This window comes from Heptranchias perlo, chromosome 31, assembly GCF_035084215.1.
Source record: "Heptranchias perlo isolate sHepPer1 chromosome 31, sHepPer1.hap1, whole genome shotgun sequence".
Lineage (NCBI taxonomy): Eukaryota > Metazoa > Chordata > Chondrichthyes > Hexanchiformes > Hexanchidae > Heptranchias > Heptranchias perlo.
In genome coordinates, this window is record NC_090355.1 from 20,546,175 (window position 1) to 20,568,232 (window position 22,058).

The window sequence follows — 22,058 nt, forward strand, 5'->3', positions numbered from 1 at the left end:
ATAAACACAAGATCATATGACACAAGCTGCCGGAATCTAACTTTTCCATAAAATTTGATTTCAAGTATATAAGCTGTCCTTTTCAAACAATGACCATTAGTAACCAGTATTAGTTAAGCAATTAGCTTGAACTCTATCTTAGTGGTAAAAAAAACACATGAGCAGCAAAACCAAATACTAATGAGCACATACTCTTACTTCAAATTAAAGTGCAAAGGATAAAAGAGGGAAACAAATTGGTATCTTCAAGTTAACTTAACTTAGAAGAGAAATATTACAACCAAATAGGCAAGCTTTCTACCTTTCTTCCGTAGTTATTGTCTACATATAATCCTCCCACAGTAACTACCTTATATAAGGCAGGACAGGTTTACTCAGGACCCATTGCACAAGCTAAGAAAATTCTACTAAACTGCACATTTTTGAAGCCTTATTGATGAAGAAATGTTTGGCGATAGTAAAGATTACCCCGTATGACTGCTTTGCATCCATCTAGTGTGACATGGCTAGACCGAGTGCTGACTACTGTTCATTTTGAATGGTGCTTCCTTTTTTTTCCAAAATGGCCTCTCCTTGATAGCTTGGTTTTGCTTCATGCCAAATCAATTAGTGATATTGTGAAACCACCAAAATACGCACATCCTCTTATTCATTGTGGTCTAATTAAGCATTTGAAGCTTTTATTTTCTTTGGTCCTCTTCTCTCCCAGTCCCCTATTTATTTTCCTTAGTTTGTATGGATTTTTTGTCAGTATTTCTTTTTCTAAGGACCAGTTGCCATTGTCTCCCCTTCACCTCTCTTTAGTCTTCCCACACCATACAGTATCGCTGGCCGAGAAGACAACCTACTATTGCAATTTTCAAACTAGACGTCAGGAGTTGCACAACACTGAAAAGGAATAACACTTCCTCTAAATACCCCTCCCCTGTGAAGAACCTCCAGACTTCCATTCAGCACCTCCCAACAGCAGCACAATGGAGACCAAGAACTCAGGACAGAAGATATGTGACACAAATTCACGACCTACTACTCCACGATGCAGTGTACTGCCCCAAATGCAACAGCAAAAATGACAGCATTTCAAATAAGTTTGAAAAGCTTAAGAAAGATTTTAAATTTGTTTTAAAAAATGAAAATGTACAAAATTCCTTACAGTCAACTTCAACAATTAGAGTACTTTCCCATATTTGCACACTATTATCCCATCACAAAGCTACACATTGATGGGCATAATGTTAATTTTGTAAAACATGGCAGCACAGGGGATTTTCAGTGTGAAGGACGAACCAGGCACCAAAGATACACTAGCTGTAAAAAGTGGTGTAATGTTTGAATGAGTATGACAGAACTGACATGCCTGATCAGTGACACAAATTCTGGTGCAAGCCAACAATCTGAAGCCTGACCTGTAAAACCCATTGCTTTTTGAATATTTAAGACATTTAACTTTTTAAAATGTGCAAGCTAGTCTCATAAGTAGACTTTACAAGATGACTTGAAGAATTTCTATTTTTTTTATATACTGCAAGTTCATGGATTAAATTTAAACAGTAACAGAAGGTCCTAGGGTTATACGAGTCTCGCTGTTTGAAACGCTGTCACCTTTTCAAGAACATTATAATTAGTTCCTTTAAACAGGATTTCTCATTTTTCCTAAATGCCTTTTGTGGCATTCTCCTAACCCTGCTGTAATACTACACAGCAGTCCATTTTAAGTACCCAAGGCCCCATTTGCCACTTCAGCCTGTTCCTTATTCTGAAGCCTGCCACAGTACAGGATCTGTGCAGCGGCGAAAGTACAACATTTAGGACCTTCTCATCCATCAGTGTCAGAATGGTGTGACAGAGTGCTTATTCACACTTACTCATTGTTATTCAATTTGCTGCTTGTTCTGTGTAAAAATTTGGTGCACTCCACAGCCCCATCAATTGTGATCATTTTTCACCCTGGTTCCTGGCTGAGAGGCCTAGTCTCTTGGTGGTAATGCTTGCTCCGCAGGCCGACATTGCCAATGCTCAAAAAGCTGATTTATGAATATGAAACAACTTCAATGTCAGGGGAGTAAGTTTATCCACAAGAGATTGAAGAAGATCTCTTCTTGCCTTCCTATAGCTGAACTGCTGATCGCCTGCAACACTTTAATTTTATGCAAACGCTCCATATTTCATTACAAGTGTCTGCCAAGAGCATCCCTGGACAAGCCGAGCAATCAAACTATCTTGCACCGTTTGCTGAAAACCAAATTTGTCTTTTGTCAGCACAAACAGTTTAATTTGATGATTTCACTCCTGAGTAAGCAGAGCATTTTTAATCTTTTGAGTGGCTTGGGTTTCAATTTCCAATGTAGCTATTTTTTGCAATAGACACACAACTTTAAGCAAGGTACTGTATTCAATCCTGTGCATAGTGCAGTGGGAGAAAGTCCCCAATTAATTAACATAGGCATTTGGTATTTTCACAGCTCTAGATGAAAAAATTAGAATGAAAATATATCTAACTTCAGTTATTTGTCAATTAAGGCCTACACTGGATAGCAAATTCCAGAATGCTTTTACAATACCCATTTAACAGAACTGAGTGAATTGGGCATATTTTTCATTTTTGAGAAGTATCATGCATGAAGCCTTCCACACACAAAAAATGCAGATATCACCAAGCCTGTGAGATACCAACACAAAACTTCCATTACTTATTTGCAAATTGCATTGAAACTAGAGCTTACATTAAACATTGAATCCAGTAACCTCACAGTTTGGAATATATCAAATGGACTGACTGAATATTTTTCCAAGTGAATTTGTTGCTTTTCCCTAACCTTATAAAGACACCCTATTTTGAAGACTACTACTCATTCTTTCTGCTTTTGCCGGTCCTGACTACATGTATGTGATAAAATTATACAAAATCAGTCTTATGAATAACCAAGTAGCTAATTATTACAGGTTTAGAATTATCAAAAAATGCATTTGAATATTCCAGCTCCCTCTTTTAATTTACAGTGCTGGTTGCTTCCAATGATTAGATTTTGTGCTCAAGTAAATGGACCATTTGTGTAGAAGTAGCAACACCAGGCTCAAGGTGACGGCTATTGTAGCAGTAAAAAATAAACCTTTTTGTTTTTATGTACTCTGTATCAAATATACTCTGTGTACTCTGGTCAGGTGATAGAAAAAGAAATGCATTTACATAACACCTTTACTGTAGAAAAACATTCCAAGGTGCTTCACAGAGACACGAGGAAAACGGACACCGAGCCAGAGAAGGTAAGATTTGGAGAGGCGACAAAAGCTTGTTCAACAAGGTGCGTTTTTATAAGGGTCTTAAAGGGAGCCAGTGTAGGTCAGCGAGAATGGGACTGCTGGGTGAAATGGACTTTGTGGAATAGGATATGTGCAGCAGAGTTTTGGATGAGCTGGAGCTTATGGAGGGAGTTATATGCTGGATAACTTTCCTTTATAGTGTTCTAAATTGTGTGTTTAACCCTCAACAGAAAATGCCATTTCCCACTACTCCAAAGGGATATTTTTTATTCCCTACACAAGCCACCTTTAAGAGACAGACTCAGAACTATTTAGGACAATTCCTATAATTACAATCAGCAATATTGCGAAATTCTTAGAAACATTCAACAACCAAAATTGAGTGGGAATAATTGCTGAATATAAATGTCAGTGGAAAGGAGCTGATCATATATATGGAGATGAAAAAAAGTCAGTAAAGCACCGTAGGCTAAAAATTCTCTCTGATGTTAATTCAACCCACCTCCAGCTACCCACCCTCCTCTCTAAAAAGTATCACACTGTCAGCAGCAGTCAGTTCTCCACCCAGTAACAAAACATCTACTTTAAAAATAAATGGAGGTTAAAAGAATGATTTCCCTCAAAAGTGTTAGCAAAACTTCCTCTTTAAATTCAATTTAGGCATCTCAAAAACAAAAACATGACTTTATTGAAATTTTCCCAAGTGTGACTATTTTAATATACGATTGATTTCCATAAAACTGAACTACAGGAACAGGTTTTAAATATTAACGTGCACGGAAAAAATGAAGGTGTTAATTAACTTTGTTGGAAATTTTTTCTTAATGTTTGCGAGTTGAAACTTTAGGAGGTACCACAATTTGAAATTATTTCAAATAGACATATTTTAAGACATTTTGCCTGGCTATTAGAACCATAGAAAAGATATAGCGCAGAAGGGGGCCCATCGTGTCCGTGCCGGCTCAAAGAACAACCAGGTGCCCATTCTAATCCCACCTTCCAGCACCTGGTCCATAGCCCTGCAGCTTATTATAAAATGCTAGTTACTTTTTGCTGCTCTAATCCTCAGGTAATCACTTGAATTGGGAAAAAAAATCATACTATAGCACTGGGATTAGTAATGATCCTAAACGGTGCTGTTTTTGATGCTTTTTACCTGTCCTTCTGTTCCATTTGCCATCCTACCCCACCGCCTCCAAGATTTTTCAGCAGACACAGCTCTAGCAGCCTTACAGTATCAGCGACAATGCAATGAACCCTTGAGGTTTGTTTTACATAAAAGATTACAATATCTTACGGGGAAGGACTATGCTTCCTCGGGTATGTAATTGCGGGGGTTTGGTTTGTATATAGAAGTAGAGAGCTCTTTGCATATTGTGCAGCTTGGTTTAAAACCAATTTGAGTGGTCACATGAAAAGCAGGATCATGCTAGCAATTAACCTATTAGTGCAACCCCCAAAAATTCTCTTGATGAAAGTGTGGTTATTCAGTGAAAAACTAAAAAGGTGTCTGAGAAATATCTGCAAACAATAAAAGGACCCAGTTTAGAAAAATTAAGCACAAATTGTGCAGGGCATTTTTTTTTTAAAAATTACTTTTAAACCATAGATTTTGCACTAGCACCAACAAAGGCATTTAAAAGAAAGGCAGTTATTACTGAACTTGAAAAGAATAATGACATTGTTTGAATGAAACAAACAAATGTTTAATTGGGGAAGGGGAGAAAAGGGAGAGATAATTACTGAGCACATAGTGAAGCATCAAGTTATTGACATCTAAAGAGACACACGAGGGTAGAATTTCATCTGGGCCCATTTTCCGAGGGAGGCCAATTATGGCCAGCAGCAGCCACGAGGAGTGCTGTGGAGCCGGGAGGAGCACTCCTGCTTCTCCTTGCTCCGCATGAATTAAAAAAATTAAAACTTACCTTTTCAGAGGCAGCCAGTTCCTAGGTCACATCCATGCCAGGAAAACCTGAGCCGAGCAGTCCTGGCGCCTGCTATGCTCAGGGCAGTACAATTTCTCAGAGGGGTTCTAAAGCATAGCAAGGGGCCTACCGCGCTGTTCTGGTGGCTGAAAATCACCAGAGACTAATATGGTGCTTTTTAGGCATCCTTGGGGCGCAGGCATAGCCCTGCAAAATTGGTCATTTTGCTCCCGTTTTCCATCCAGAAAACAGCAAAACGACAAGTTGTTTCTACTGTGAGGTTGACATTTTCTACTGGTCAGATTGTAACCTGTTACTGTAGTATATCATTCCTGCCATTGGGTGGCACCACAATAAACACTATAGCTACTGTATTTAATTCAAGCCACTTGGCAGTACACAATGAGCATTTCTGCAAAATGCTAGAAGAGTACAGCTATCACGGAAAGTAACAGTATAACTTCTGTGTTGGGCTGTAACTTGACTCCAGCGTGCAACAGTGAGACACCCCTATAGGAGGTCATCTCATACATACCACATTGGCTTGATACAACATGGCCTATAACTGCAATGCAATGTCAAACCTAGTTTAACAAGTGATTGGGGACCCACTGGACCTCCTGGACACTAAAGAGCTGAAGAAAAGCAGATTTAAATGTGAGCACTCTCACACTTAATAAATTTAAAATATACCGCCTGGAAGCTGAGCTCGGAACATGCACGCAAGCACAGAGCTTTCTCCGGGCCAAGCCAATCAAATTCACATCCAGGTGATATGACCAAGGAACTGTCAACTGCAATATTGTACCTACTGATTTGAAATCGGACAATTGCAGCCAAAGTGATTGGAAACTGGTTAACAATTACTCAACTATCCAGTGGCAAGAATCTGGCTTACTGACAGAAGGATTTTCAGCTACTGAAAAGTATTAAGAAAAGGAAGATGGAGTATAAATGGTCAAAAGAGAGAACAGGGAAAGAAGAAAGCAGAAGCCAAGTAAAAGGATAAAACTGAAAATCTCAATATGTGAAGGGGAGAAAAAAAGCATTTGGCTCAAGCAGCCATAAGAAAATGAGCACTTGTATAACTTTAAAGATTAGTTTTCAGTATGCACTGACCTTTGACTAGTAATCCACAAATCCATTCTTTCTTTAAAAAAACCTTCAGACACAATTTTTTGCAGTAAATCTATTATTATTTTATAACTTGTATTGTAGCATGCAAATTCATAATTTAGAAATGGCAGGATTAACAAAAGTTGACAACCCTCTAAAAGGGGAATATTCATAAGAGCCTGATGTGCAATAGCTTCTCTGTTGTACTGTTCTAGAAGCAAATCAGGATTTAGTTTCACCCAGTATGAAAACTATATCAGTCTCCACTCTGTCTGGTGGCACACTTGGTTACAGTATCAATAGCTGATATTACTATACTACATCTGCTCTCCAAAAGGTCAGATTGCTGGGTAACTTTTCTGGGAAGAATATATTTTTTCACCAGCCATTAGGTGTACAAAACAAAGGATTAGGTACTTCTTTCTGCAGTCACCTTTGTTAAAGTCAGACTTGGCTATAAGCTGAATTTTTTGCTGAAACAAAATTAGAACTTAGGAAACAACCACACAGGTTCAAAAGCAGCTGTGGTAATGTTTGACAATTTTCTTTTACAGAGACTGACAACAGGAGCAGCAAAAGGCAAACAGTTCACAAGTGGTATTATACATGGGACACAAGAAATCATGCTGGTTGATGATTTAAAATCTTTTCAGAAGAGCAGATGAACACAGAAAGATAACTCGCTATTTACACCCCTTCTGCCCAGCGTGGGCCTTTCCCACTTAAACATGATACATCAAGAGCAAATAAAATAGCATTTTTTTTTAAAAAGAGGGTCAGTCAACAATAGATTGTATAAAGCAGCTGATAGCATTTTCAATTACCATCATCTCTGACCTACTTTAAAATACAAGAGTACAGTGCACTTTACATAATAAAATTCTGTGGATACATTGGAACAGAACGGCCTCAAATTTTGAAAAAAAATGCATCTTAAGTGACAACTAAAACTTCTATACAGCAAATTACATTATAACAGTTGTACATGCAACTTCCAAATCAAATTATTTTATTTATATCCTTCAGATTTTAAGATGCCTCTTCGTGCACAATGTTGGAGCTCAATTTTAATGCAATGACACCATCTACTGGTTTCCAATGCTCTCTACCACTACTTGAATTGCACTTTAAAAATGCAACACGCATGCTTAAAAGCAAAGCAGAAAATAATTTACGTATTTCAGCTTGTATTACCCTGCTGCTTATACTGCTTTATTTATGTAAAGGAATGTAGACTGGGGATATGTAGTTAAATTTTGTACATTTTTATTAGCAATAGTTGGGAGGCAACTGCAAGGGGACTGTAAAATATACAGCAGTGCAGCAAATAAATAAATCATTCTACGTAAAGCTCAACTTCCTTCAGTATTAATAACACCAAATGTGCAACACTACAAAATTATGTACACTTTCTTTTAAAAAGTTTGATGTTTCAGCGTTCTTGCATTTGCAGGGTGCAATTTTGTGTAGAAACAGAATTTTACATGCATACAACAGCACTCTGATCAGTCAACAGATGGCCAACAGGGCAAGCTGATCCTCATCAGGTTTGCTGCAAGCCAAGGCAACCATCTTGGCAGCCCTCTGATTCCAAAGACTAACATTCTGGTTGGACTGGATTTTGGAACTGCTAACAGTACAAATCAATCCTACTTCAACAGCCATGCTAATATATTGCTTTTCAATTACAAGTGAGCTCCACCCATAACGTAGCAGCATTTGGTATGTATACTTACCTGCTAACAGTCAATTTTCAGCCCAATACTGAGAGATATAACTGCGATTTTTTTTTAAAAACTAAAACTCAGTGTAACATTGTTTTACATGATTGGTGCACCACATTATTCCATTCAATATTATAGGAACCTCATAGAACATTTTTGCATGGAGAAATTTTCAGAGCTACAAAGTTTCAGAATTGAAAACATGACAACAGCGTTATACAAACTAGTGCTAGATATCCCCACAATCCTTTCAATACATCTGGAGGTCAAATCATGATTCAAACAGGATACTGGATCATAGATCTTTGGAGCTCTGATTAAATGACTTAACAACTTGCATTTACATGGTACCTTTAACATGGCAAAATGTCCCAAGGTGCATCCCTAAAAGGATGGCGGGGGAGGGGGGGGGGGGGAGGGGGAGGGAGGAGGGGAGAAACATTTTTATATCAGGCATTAGATTTAAGGGGTAGTGGTAGATGATGTGGTCAAAGTGGGGAGGGATATAGAAGGCAGAGAGGTTTAGAAGAGGGAGCAGAAAGCACACAATAGGCCGACGTCACAAGAGCATAGGGTGAAAGCGGGTATAAAAGGCTGAAGGAAGTTACTATGATAAAGTGGGGGGAGGGGGGGAATGGTATGAGACCGTGGAAGGATTTTGAAATGAATATGTTGGGGGTGGAGAACTAGCAGAGACTGTCAAGGACAGAGGTGATAGGTGTGGGACCTCGATGGTAGGATTTTGGACAACCTTGGAGATTGTGTAAAGAAAGAAAGAAAGAACGTGCATTTATATAGCACTTTTCACGATCTCAGGATGTCTGAAAGCACTTCATGGCTAACGGAGTACCTTTGAAGTGTAGGCACTGTTGTAACGCAGGGAAACACGGCAGCCAATTTGCACACAGTAAGGTCCCACAAACAGCAATGAGATGATGATCAGATAATTTATTTTGGTAAGGGATAAATGTTGGAATGGCACAGGGAGAACGCCCCTGCTCTTCTTCAAATAGTGCCATAAGATCTTTTTCATCGACCCGAGAGGCAGACAGTGCGTCAGTTTAATGTCCCTTCCGAAAGACGGCACCTCCAACAGTGCAGCACTCCCTCAGTATTGCACTGAAGTGTAAGCCTGGATTATGTGCTCAAGTCTCTGGAGTGGGGCTTCAACCCACAAACTTCTGACTAAGAACCAAGACCAAAGTAGTGTGAAGAGGGCAGCCCAGGAAGCTATTGTGGAGAGCCTTGGAGGTCAAATTTGATGTGGGATAATTTTCAGTAGTGATTGGGTGAGGTAGGAAAGATGCAAAAATTATGGAGTTTGAAGCTCAGTTTAGATTCAAACAGGACACATGAAGGTGTCAGACCCTCAGGTCCATCTTGAGCAAGCATCCACAAAGGGAGATGTTCAGAGATTCTGGTGCAAGTCAAACCAGATGGCTTTGGCCTTGCTGATATGAATCAATGGAAATAGTTATGTTTGATTGATCACTTGATGTTGGACAGGAATCATGCCAGCACATAAGCAATTGTGGAGTCAAGGATGATGGTGAAAAGAGAAAGCAGTGTGCCATCAGCATACTTATGGAAGCTTATGGTTAATGCCGCTAAAGAGCAGAAAGCAGATAAGAAATAGAAAGGGACCAAGGATGGAACCTCAGGACACACACGCAGGAATGGGTGTTAAAACCACTGTAGGTGATGTGCTAGCTTTGTTGAGACACCAAGGAGTGGAACCATAAAAGGACAGTACTGAAAAGCTGAGGACCAGAGGAGAGATGGTGGTTATCCACCATATTTAAGGCTGCAGGGAGTGTCAAAGAGGGGAAAGGATGCACTGTGTATACAAAGTACATTGTTGGTGACTTTGACCAGGGCAGTGGGGATAAGGAGGGCGGGCTAAATGCCGTCGTCAGGACAGAACCTAGACTGAAAGAATTCAAACAGGGAGTAGTGAAAGAGGTGATCAGCTAAGTTTTCAGGCCCAGTGAGTTGAATAAAAAGCTATAAATGGGTGAATAGCTGGATATGATGGAGGGGTTGATGACTACTTTGTAGTGGAGGAGCAATGCCTGTGGAGAGGAAGCAGTTCAGAATTGTTGAGAAAATCATATTGTCAAATGTGAATTTTATTTTTAACTAACTCCATAATTACAAACGTCGCTATTCCATTTTAATCAGGGGTCACAAATCCAGAACCCTACAGAAATCATTGGGAGTGACCTTGAGAATAATTAGAAATCTAGTAGTTCTATTCTTCTGATAATGGATGCTACTAACTCAAATTCAGTGCTATAGTAGCATAATACTCAACCAACTTTTCTAAAATGTTTGTGGACCTAAACCCAAAATAATTTTCTGTTCCCCTTTCATTTTTTCAAGCAAAGAATGTTGAGCAATCTTAAAAAAAAATCACTCACCCATAGTTACATATGGTAATGTGTCAGTTGAACCATGTGGATAAATGCTATACAGATGGGGACCAGTGTAGTCCACTCCTCCAAGTACTAGTGCTGCACCAATGTATCCTTGATATCTAGTTCAGGAAAGAGGAACAGATTACTTGAGCAACAAACACATGAATGTCTCAAAGAAAGAGAGAATGAGCAAAAGGAAAAAAGAAAAAAAAGAGAAAGAAAAAGGAAATGAAAGGAAAAAAAAAAAACTTACATTTATATAGCATCTTTCAAGTTCTTGGATGACTCAAAGCACTTCACAGCCAATGAATTACTGTTGAAGTGCAGTAACTATTGTTTTGTAGGCAAACATTGCAGCTAATTTGAGCACAACAAAGTCCCACCAATAGCAAGGAAATAATTCAGCTTAGTTTGTGAAAAGCAAATTCTGCTAGCCCCAATTACATCAAATATGTTGAATGTTTGTCCATTATGTTTGAGATGAACATGTTTTTTTAAGGAATGTCACTTTCCTTGTTTGAGTAACCATTCTAAACAACACTCCGCTCAACAAGATTCAACCCATAATAACATCATAATAATTCAAAGAAACATAACTGATGCTGAGGTGAATTGGCACAAAAATGCAGCTCAGGAATCAAATATATGCAGGAAATGACTTTCCACAATATGGACAAAGTATGAAAACCCTCAGGCAGTAATATTTGGTTTGATTTGTGCACGCATGTGATTTGTAATTTTATTCACTTCGACTAAATTAGGTTTGTAGAGGTGGCTCTCAGAGAGACTTCATCCATTAGAACTAATGGTACTGCGTGAACATCATGGTCCATTTTGTCATATAGGGGGATAATGGAGAAAAACAATTATGAAAAATGTAAAAGATATTAAAAGTATAATCAAAGTGAGATTAGGAATGCTAAAAGGGCACATGAAAACAAATTGGTGGATAATATAAAGGAAATTACCAAGGATTTTTATAAGCACATAAGAAATAAAAGGATAGTCAAAAGGCATTGGGGCCACTTAGAGACAAAGGAAGTTATCTACTACTTCAGAGTGAGAGAATAGCAAAGATGCTAAAGTATTTTGCATCACTTTTTACAGAGGAAGGTGAAAGTAGGATTGTAGGAGTACCCAAGTAAGGTGTGGAGGGGTCACGACTAGAGATAAATATTCAAAAGGATGCTTGCTATAAGACCATAAGAGATAGAAGCAGAAGTAGGCCATTAGGCCCCTCGAGCCTGCTCCGCCATTCAACGAGATCATGGCTGATCTAATTTTTATCTCAACTCCACTTTCCCGCCTTTTCCCCATATCCTTTGACTCCCTTGCTGATCAAAAATTTGTCTAACTCAGCCTTGAATGTATTCAATGACTCAGCCTCCACAGCTTTTTGGGGTAAAGAATTCCAAAGATTCATGACCCTCTGGGAGAAGAAATTCCTCCTCATTTCGGTCTTAAACAGGAGACCCCTTATTCTGAGACTATGCCCCTTAGTTTTAGATTCCCCCATGAGGGGTAACATCCTCTCAGCATCTACCCTATCGAGTCCCCTCAGAATCTTGAATGTTTCAATAAGTTCTCCTCCCATTCTGCTAAATGCCAATGAGTATAGACCCAACCTGTTCAACCTTTCCTCATAAGACAACCCTTCCATACCCGGAATCAACCTAGTAAACCTTCTCTGAACTGCCTCCAATGCAAGTATGTCTTTCCTCAAATAAGGGCACCAGAACTGTATGCAGTACTCCAGGTGCGGTCTCACCAGCACCCTGTACAGTTGTAGCATGACTTCCCTGCTTTTATACTCCATCCCCCTAGAAATAAAGGCCAATATTCCGTTTGCCTTCCGGATTACCTGCTGCACCTGTATGTTGACTTTTTGTGTTTCATGTAAGAGGACACCCAGATCCCTCTGTACCGCAGCATTTTGTAGTATTTCTCCATTCAAATAATATTTTGCTTTTTTATTTTTCCTCCCAAAATGGATGACTTCACAATTTCCCACATTATATTCCATCTGCCAAATTTTTGCCCATTCGCTTAACCTGTCAATATCTCTTTGCAGACACTTTGTGTCCTCATCGCAACTTGCTTTTCCACCTATCTTTGTACCATCAGCAAATTTGGCCACAAGATACTCTGTTCCTTCATCCAAGTCTGCTGCAACATAAAAGTTATTGAGACAAAAAATATCCATTGTTTTCGGCTGAATGGCTTGCTGGGCCAATTCAGAGGGCATTAAGAGTCAACCCTGTAGTGTGGTACTGGAGACACATGCAAGCCAAATCAGGTAGGAGTGACAGGCTCCCTTCCCTGAAAGGCATTAGTGCAGCACTTCTGAGGAATAGGTTCATGACCACCTTCTCAGGGCAAGTATGGATGAGCAACGAAAAAAAACGTAGTTCTTGCCAGTATTGCTTACTTCCCAAGAACAAATGAAAAAAACCCAGAAAATTCACCACGCCCATATGATACGCATCCCAGAATAGTAAAGGAGGTCATCTTTGGAAACAGTTTTTGTGCCAAAGGACCAGGAGGGTAGCAATTGTTACAGCCCTGTTTAAGAAAAAGAATAAGCCAAAATAAATGATAGGCCAATTAATCTGCTCTCAATAGTGGGATGAAGTTCATTAACACTTACAAAAGCACAGGCTATTCAGGGACAGTTAGCACCAGTTTGTAAAGGGCAGGTCGTGCTTGGCTAATTTAATTGGATCTTTAGAGGAAATCACAGACTGTACAGATACAATAATGTTGAATATATAATTTTTCAGAAGGTGGTTGATAAAATACCAGAGACTATTACAGCATATGGCATTAAAGAGAATGTAGCCATGTGGGTACAGGAATAAACGAAGGACAGAAAGCAAAAACTAGATGTTTGTTGGATCGATATGGTGTAGGTATTGGTATGCCACATGGATCTGTGCTGGGACCTTTTTTGTTTATATAAATAATTTGGACACTGGCACAAGAGGAACGATACTGAAGTTTGGTGATACAAAAATTGAAAAAGAACAGGCAGATGCAGTTCTAGGCAGAGAAATACAAAGCAGTATATTTTGGGGAAAAAGTAAATTGATTCTGTACAATTGTAAGAGAAAATGGCACTGCTGGACTCCAAAAAAATTAGTTTTATAACAGTAGTTTAAAATTTAATCTGGACAAAGACTTTTTTACTCAAATAATTTAAAATACATTCAAAACATACAACCCAATTCCAGCAAATGTATGGACATCTGAAATGAAGCTTTGTGACCCAACCAGAAATGAATGTAAATTTCCGTTTTATCTGAATTGAATTAGGAACATAGGAACAGGAGTAGGCCATTCGGCCTACTCCTGTTGAATTATTTGTTGAACTTGAGGTGGATGTTTTTTGTAGTGGTTTAAAGAAAGGGGACGAGAGATTCTGGAAAGCACATGATTGGCAACTGGGGCGGCAAGGACGTAAAATAATTGTGACTTTCAGCATATATATTGTCTAGACAAGCATAAGTGTTACTGTTCAATATTTTTTTGAAGAGAGAAATTGGGGTATAAATTCCATTGTCTAGGGAAAGAAAATTGGACAGAAAGTAAAACGGTCTGCCAAATCGCTATTGCCCATTTTGCACAACCACCCAGGATGAATTTATACCGAATTAAGATCATAGGGTATAGCCTGAGAGTTAAAAACATTATAGGTACTTATTTGGAACAGATTCAGAATAGCCGGGTTATAGAGGCTCTTGTAAACACTTATACTTTTGAAATAATTCCAAAACCAATACTTGTTTAGTGGCATCTTTGTATTGCAGAACAATTTCAAGAAACAATCCTGCAATATTGCCTCAGGATACTGCTGCTGTGTAAACCATCTCATTTTTAATGCACAGTGGATTCCATAGCATTTTATCATGGTTCACAACATGTATAGGCTAATGATCACAAAACCATATCCTGGCCTACACGGGCAGTCAGAGACACTCAGTCCAATGGCAAACAGACAACACGACTAAGTCTGCCTCCAGCAGCAACATCTGTATTACTGCCAGGGTAGCCACTTCTGTAAGTACCATGAAAACCACCTCTAACGAGATGTTGAGGCCTCCAGAGGCAGCAGCTCACATACTTAACACACTGCCAATTAGCAGCAGCACTATAAGGTGAATGCAACATAAACCCCAACAGAATTACAGAAACCCTCAGCCAGTTAGAAGTCTGAATTCTAAATTGGAAAAATATTGTGCAATTTAAACATTATGTGCAATTGCACCACAGTCTAGTTACCTGAAAAGCATTTGCTTCAGCATGCGATTTGCAGTAGCTACATGTGGAAGGCGCCCGGTGGACAAAGCATGTAGCTCAAGGTTGGATGAGATCAGTTGAGTGGTCATCTCTGTGTCTGCAGCAGTACCAGCACCACAGCAACTAAAGGGAATCACAGAAACTTCAGCCAGTTAGAATTCTCAAATGAAATAAAATTGTACGATTTTAAGCATTACTAGTAAATGCTTGTAGCATTGCCCACAGTCAGTTGATGAATAAGTTTTTTATACTTACAAGATGGTGCATCAGGTGAGAAAGACTTCAGAAACTCATTCCACAGAGCCACCTACTAGCCAGAGCCTGTAGCTACATAGTTACAGGCACATGTTTACACACAGAACTTCCATCTAAGTGTTTGCATAGGCAGTTTCAATGTTGAATTTTGACATAAAAACATGACCAAAAATCATGACAACAGGAAACTGGAGAGGAACTGCATGCACACAGGATTTTTAATTATACATGAAGAAAGAAAGAACCCGCATTTATATAACGCCTTTTACATCCTCAGGACGTCCCAAAGCGCTTTACAGTCAATGAAGTGCTTTTGAAATGTAGTCACTGTTGTAATGTAGGAAATGCGGTAGCCAATTTGCGCACAGCAAGATCCCATGAACTGCAATGAGATAATGACTAGATAATCTGTTTTAATGATGTTGATTGCAGGATAAATATTGGTGAGGACACCGAGGAGAACTCCCCTGCTCTTCTTCAAATAGTGCCATGAGATCTTTTATGTCCACCTGAGAGGGCAGATAGGGGCTCAGTTTAACGTCTCATCCAAAAGGCAGTACTTCCGACAGTGCAAAGCCCCCCCAGTACTGCAATGAAGTGTCAGCCTGGATTATGTGCTCAAATCTCTGGAGTGGGACTTGAACCCCCAACCTTCTGAGTCAGGGACGAGAGTGCTACCAGCCTATCTCCCATGATGTTGCACATGAGGAGTCACGGCTAAATGTAGTCTTCAGGTGAAGCAGGGTTAGAGGTTGGGGGATAATTGGACCCACTAATACTTGCAGATGTAATTCAGTTCCAATTTAAGTCATACATTCTGCCTTTATTTTATTTCGATTATAATTTCCTATACTCATATCTATAATGGAAACTACCCATGAGAAATAGCTGGAATTATACAGATAAGTCAACATCTGTAAAAAGAAAAGAAAGTTAAGACGTTTCAGATGCGTGACCCTTCAACAGAACCAAAGGAAAGGTTATGTAGCCAAAACATCACAACCTTTATTTTCTCTTTATAGAAGCTGACTCACCTGCTGTGTATTTCCAGCATTTCCTGCTTTTACAACAGATTTCTAGCATTTGAAGTTTTTTCTTTTGATTTTAAGTAGGGTTTTAAAGTTTGCAAAGATACCATAATTTGGGAAGAGTACATCATTTTTTTGGGGGGGAATTCAGTCTGTGTGATAACCAACTTAAATTCTAGCCTTAGGGTCATATTATTGATTCGACTTTTAAATGTGTATGACCTTTTATACACAATAGTGGAAGGATCACATGAACCAAAATTTTTTTTTAAATTACTTACTAAATATTAGGAGCAATGTAGTGAATCTTGGAGCAGTTTTTATCAGCGACGATCATGCCTTCAGTTGCTCTTGTATCAGCGCCCAGGATTACTCCATCCTTAAGAAAAGGTTTTTAAAAAATTGAGATTGTTTTAACAGAACAGGATATTCTAAGAACATATATAAAAATCTCTTACTAACTGTGACATAATTTGTGCTGACTATAATCAAGTTACTTTCCACAAAGCAAATTTGTGATTTCTTTTAAATTACTACTTAGTTACCAAAAATAAAGAATAAAACATACTCAGCATTTTTTATATTGCTTATCTGTATCTGAATGTAGTAAAATAACCAATTTTAAATTCTAACCAGCGCCAGATGGTCCAACAACAGATTGTGTTATGACTCCCACCAAAAATGGGACTCACTAATAACCCTCATTGCAACGGACAATAAAAAGGCGTCACAAGTCATGGATCTGGAGCTGCTACATTGCAGCTTACAAGAAGTTTTTTTCCTGATTATGCTCCTTAAGATGAAACCGAAAAGTTTCTGTCTAGCTTATTCAAGTCTTTAAATGACCGTAACAGTTTTGCAATAATTACAAGCATTTTGGCATGAACATATATAGATTACACATTTCATGCAACTGAGATCTTCATTAGTAATACAGACACCACCAGCAAAATTATGACAATTGTCATTGGCTGGGAATTTCCTGCAACGGTGATAGTAATGACCAACCCCATAGTTAGACTACTGTAAACTAGTCATCGGAATGCACATCAAAATTTCCCGGAAAACCGATAATGATACGCTGCAGGTGAGCATTGCGGCGAACCAGATTATGCACAATGACGTATCTTCAGAGAGATGGAGACCAGCGTTCCCCACCACATTCACTTTGGTGTCAGAGGTCTGTGCCTATGTTGGAGAGTGGGAGAGGGAGGGGAAGGGGGAAAAGAGTCTCCCCACTATTAATAAATGAAGATGCCACAGTGGGAGCCAAAAAATGCAACTGTTAGAGCCTTAAGCTGACCCATCACCCGGATATGAAATTTTATTAAAAAGTGATTTTTAAAAAAAGGCTTGCCCAAACTATTTAAATTATTGGGAGTGCTCTTATAACTTGAAATGTCTCTTACATTAAAGTGAAGCTTTGAACAAAAGTTAAGCAACCCAAAAAGTTTAAAGGTATCCTTCTCATCTCATCTGTTTTGCACTTGGACAGACTTTGAGCAAAGAGAGTGAAAGAAATCAGCGGAACTATGAACTGTTTGATTAAAATGCATTGTTTGTATAACTGCATAAAACTGCCTTTTTGCCAAACATACTGAATCTGCCAGCGCCATTCTTTAACGGTTTAAGTGGCAGCAGCGATCAAAGTAGTGCTCATTCAGCAAATTTGCAATCACCATTGATTTTAAGGGCGACAGAGCTATTATAATTAACTGTTTGCTGTTTCGACAAGGGGAAATGGTGGAACAGCACAAAAGTCCCAAGAAATTACGATATGGCATAAACTTAAACCATAATTTCCTGGTACTTTTGCACTTTAACACAGGCCCTATGATGTAGATGCGCCACTACAATAGCGCAAGTCTTCCGGAAATTCTGGGCTATTGTTTTATTGCCGAAATACATTCTTACAAAAAAAGGGGTTTGAAACTATGCACTATGCACCTAAAAGTAAGTAAAAGATAGCCAGGTCAGCATGTTAATTTAAATTGCATTTACTCTGGGAGACTTTCATGCTAAACCGTCAGTGCTAATGCACTGCAGCTTACAGGAATTTCTCTTGACACAAGAAATGGGAGCATTATTTATACAATACTTATCTACAATATTACTCTTTCACCACTGTACCCTGAATGAATTTGATTGGCATCAAAACATTCTTCACCATCTAAGCACACAGGTGATCATTAAAACATGACAGTAAAAGAGACATTGGGGTAAATTTTAACTGAGAGCCGGGGAGGAAGTGCAGGAGGAGATTTCCGGGTGCAAAACCCGGAATGTAAGCAGACGGGTCGGACCTTAATGGGGCCCATCAATTTCACTTCCGGGTTTTGTGACAGGTTGGCTGGCTGTTGGCCAGGAAGGTCTACTGCAGCAGGCCGCAGCTGGGGATCAGAGGGAGGGAGGGATCATCGGCTGGGGAGAAGGTCGGTTGGGGTCGGGGTTGGAGGGAAGATATCATCGGCCGGGAGGGAGGGAAAGAGTTGGGGGGTCAGATGATCGCGGGGGTCCTGTTGGCCAGGTCAGCTCGTTGGGCCTGGATGAAGCACTCCCACTCCACCAGGCCCACAAGCAGTGCAATAAAGGCACTCACCTCATGGATCCAGCCCTTCCTGTCTGCTTTCACCTGACGTGACTGGGAAGTGATGGGAAACCCGAACAGGTATGGTTAAATTCATACTATTCCAATACACAAAATATTAAGTACCTCAGGTATCTCAATGAGGTGCATTGCTCTTTTAAGTATCGGCCTGCCAGATTTAAGTGGGGGCAGGACTTCCTGGCACTCCACATGCAGACAAACCTGCTGGGTTAGATCCAGAAGCAGGCACGATGGAGCTGGGATGCTGTCCCGCTCTGAAAACCGAATATTTTTACTCCCCACCCGCCCCCCACAATCCACTCGTTTTTGGGGGTCAAAATTTACCCTATTATTTATGAAGGGAAAAAAACATTTCCTGGTTTAAAAACAGAAGAAAAAAATACTCGAAACTCAATCAATAAATCATCACATATGGTCGGGTGAGAAATATTAAGCCCTTAATTCTGGGTCAAACACTTTTAAGGCTGCCAGAAACACGCCATATCTCATAATGGCATTCTTCACCCAACAAATTAATGACAAGCACAACACTTAGACTTTTGAAAACAGTAATGGAAATAACTAAATTGATAGTTTAAAAATTATGTTGTGTGACAGTAGTGTTTAACCCATTAACACAAAGATACTTTGTCTGCTGTCAAAGGGGAAGTGTCAACCTGCTGGTGCCTGGTAAATAGCAATTTCATACAAATATATTAAGTGTTTGTATGTTAATATCACATAGGTTAATTTCTAGGCTACCCCCATTGCATTTTCTACTGTTCAAAACTGTTACTGATGATTTCATGTTAGTCACTGCTGTGAATATGATCTTTAATGTTTAAATTTCTAATAGAGAAGTAACAGCATAAATCTCTCTCAGATCAGATAATATAATGGGAGCAGAGATTAGAATCAGCAGAATGACCCAATTATTTCTGACCAGTACCTGTCACTTTTTTTGTTTGGTTTTGAACACAAGTAGTTTGTGTGCGTCAGCTGAGTTCTGCAATTTTAGAGTAAATCATAAAGTTACTCAGTTTTATTTTAATGGCACACTCTACAAAGTTGTAGTTTAATACAAGCAGTTTGTTTATAGCCAGTACTGTAATGCCAAGATTAAGTACATCATTCAAAGAAGCTTAGTTAAATAAAACGGTGGGTTGAGCTTGAAAAGCCTTTTTTTCAGAGAGCCATGATTCCAGTGTAGTATTGAAAAATAATTTAATTTTAATATTAGCTGATTCTAGCAGTTTAAAAAATACCTTGTATACAATCCCAGCAATAGTGGTACCGGTTTTTCTTGCTTCAAGAACTTTGAAACCTTGCTTAGTAAGTTGAGCTTCAATAAATGCATTCCTATTAGAAACAAAGCACACATTACTGAAGAATCATAAAAGTTTATAAATACTAAACTCAAGATGTATTCATCTAAGAGTTTTTAATTTCACTTTGAAACCATATTTAAATCCATAAATTGGACTTTCTCAATACACTAAATGCAACTGCCCTGGGGCCAAGATATAAGACAACTATACTTCAGTATAGTAGCAGATGAGAATCTATTACATAGGGGACTTGAAGGGGTAGATGCTGAGAGGATGTTTCCCCTTGTGGAAGAAACTAGAGCTAGGGGACTCAGTTTAAAAATAAGGCGTCTCCCATTTAAGATGAAGATGAGGAGAATTTTTTTTCTCTCAGAGGGTCATGACTCTGTGGAACCCCCTTCCCCAGAGCACGTTGAAGGCAGGGTCACTGAATATTTTTAAGGCTGAGTTAGATAGATTCCTGATTAACAAGGGAGTCAAAGGTTATAGTAGGTAGACGGGGAAGTAGTGTTGAGGTCACAATCAGATCAACCACGATCCTATCAAATGGCAGAGCAGGCTCGAGGGGCCGAATGGCCTTCTCCTGCTCTTAATTCGTATGTTCGTATATGGTGAACTGCTTCACAGTGACACAAAAGTAGCAGTAAAACTGCCCCCCAAGAAGTTTGCTTAAGTTGCACTTTAAGCCTGCCCTAGCATGACACCAGAATGGACAGACCTGCATTGCCTACCTGATCGCCACCAGACACCAAGAGGAGTGAAATCTGGTACCCAACAAGGTCGCCCCTCACCGTGTCACTTGAGCCTCCTGACGAGGAATAACCCTGACCTTGCCAACTAGAAATTCCACCCAAGCATGAAAAAATGTACAGTTGCATAGGACCTCAATTTATGCATCTAGAAGTACTGTGTAACTTACAAAGCAGCATGTACTGTTACTCTGTATTTTACCATGACCCAAGAAAGCATTTAAATCCTTACACAACTCAATAATAAAGGGAGGTGGTAAAAGTAGCTGCTAATAACCAATTATGTAACATTGTTTTACAGGTTAGAAGGAAATAGGCTGGTAGAAGAAAACATATTGGGTTTTTAATGATATTTAAGAAAGATACATGAAACCAATCATTTGGATATTACTGCAGAACAGTAGCTGGTGTCCATTTGTTTAAATATGTTAAGGGATTCCCTCAAGCCCCAGTTATCCACCTAGGAATAGAAGTTCCAAAATTCAATCCCTGCTCTGTGCTGAGTTGGCTGATAGCAACTGGTCTCTACAATTGACCTTAGTGCCTTGGGACAGAGGGGAGAAAAATCAACCAGGGTTCCTGCTGCTGATCATTATCCAGTGATCTAATTCTGGGCATTGGCCATGAGCTGGAATAGACTAAGCTATACAGCCAGCACTTGAAAAGCGTGGTAAAGCTCACTGTTCAAGCTCACAAATAAATAGTGACCAACTGAGTGAAGTACTGGAGCGTGCCCAGTGCCTGAGCAGCCATACTGCAACAAGGGAAGAAAATTGGCAAACAAACAAATTCTTTTTAAGGAATTGGTTGAGTATTTTCATATCAAAATCCTAAAGGTTTTTAAAAAAATACAAGATGATCTCTCACGGCACTGTTCACAGTGAATTGAATGGTGTTTTATAAGGAAATAATCAATCTGCATAGAATTACAACATGGAAACAGGCCTTTGGTCCAACCAGTCCGTTGTGGTGTTTATGCTCCACATTGAGCAGTAGTCCTAATCCCAGGGACCTGCCATGTTCCCATATCGCATTATTCTTCTTTCCTTCAATCACTTATCTAACCTTTTCTTAAATGTTGAGATGGTATCTGCACATCCCAGAGATAATTAGGCATATAATTAAAATGAAATGCCTCAGTCTTGTCAGTTCTGATGACAGGTTGCACCTGAAGTGTTCACTTGTCTGTTCTCCCCACAGATATTGACTGACCTGCTGAGATTTCCAACATCTTTTGTTTTTCTTTCTGATATCCAGCATTTGTAGTTTTTTGCTTTCTATTTATAGGTCAGTCTAGGCATATGAAAGTTGCAGCTAAAATTCAAAAACCTTTAAGGTGCTCACTAGAATAGCTGAATTTTTCTTTCAG

The 22,058-nt window shown here is 39.2% G+C and overlaps 1 protein-coding gene across 2 annotated transcripts in view; it reads right to left on the bottom strand.

Annotated features, from left to right (window-relative positions):
* psmb7 (proteasome 20S subunit beta 7) overlaps positions 1 to 22,058 on the bottom strand; it is a 55,232-nt gene that overhangs the window by 32,393 nt on the left and 781 nt on the right. For both annotated transcript variants that reach the window (XM_067969700.1, XM_067969699.1), the window contains exons 2-5: positions 19,878 to 19,971; positions 16,307 to 16,404; positions 14,725 to 14,865; positions 10,450 to 10,565 (exon numbers count right to left, since the gene is read on the bottom strand). In XM_067969700.1, the coding sequence (XP_067825801.1) occupies positions 10,450 to 10,565; positions 14,725 to 14,865; positions 16,307 to 16,404; positions 19,878 to 19,971 (449 nt within the window). The remainder of the gene's footprint in view (positions 1 to 10,449; positions 10,566 to 14,724; positions 14,866 to 16,306; positions 16,405 to 19,877; positions 19,972 to 22,058) is intronic.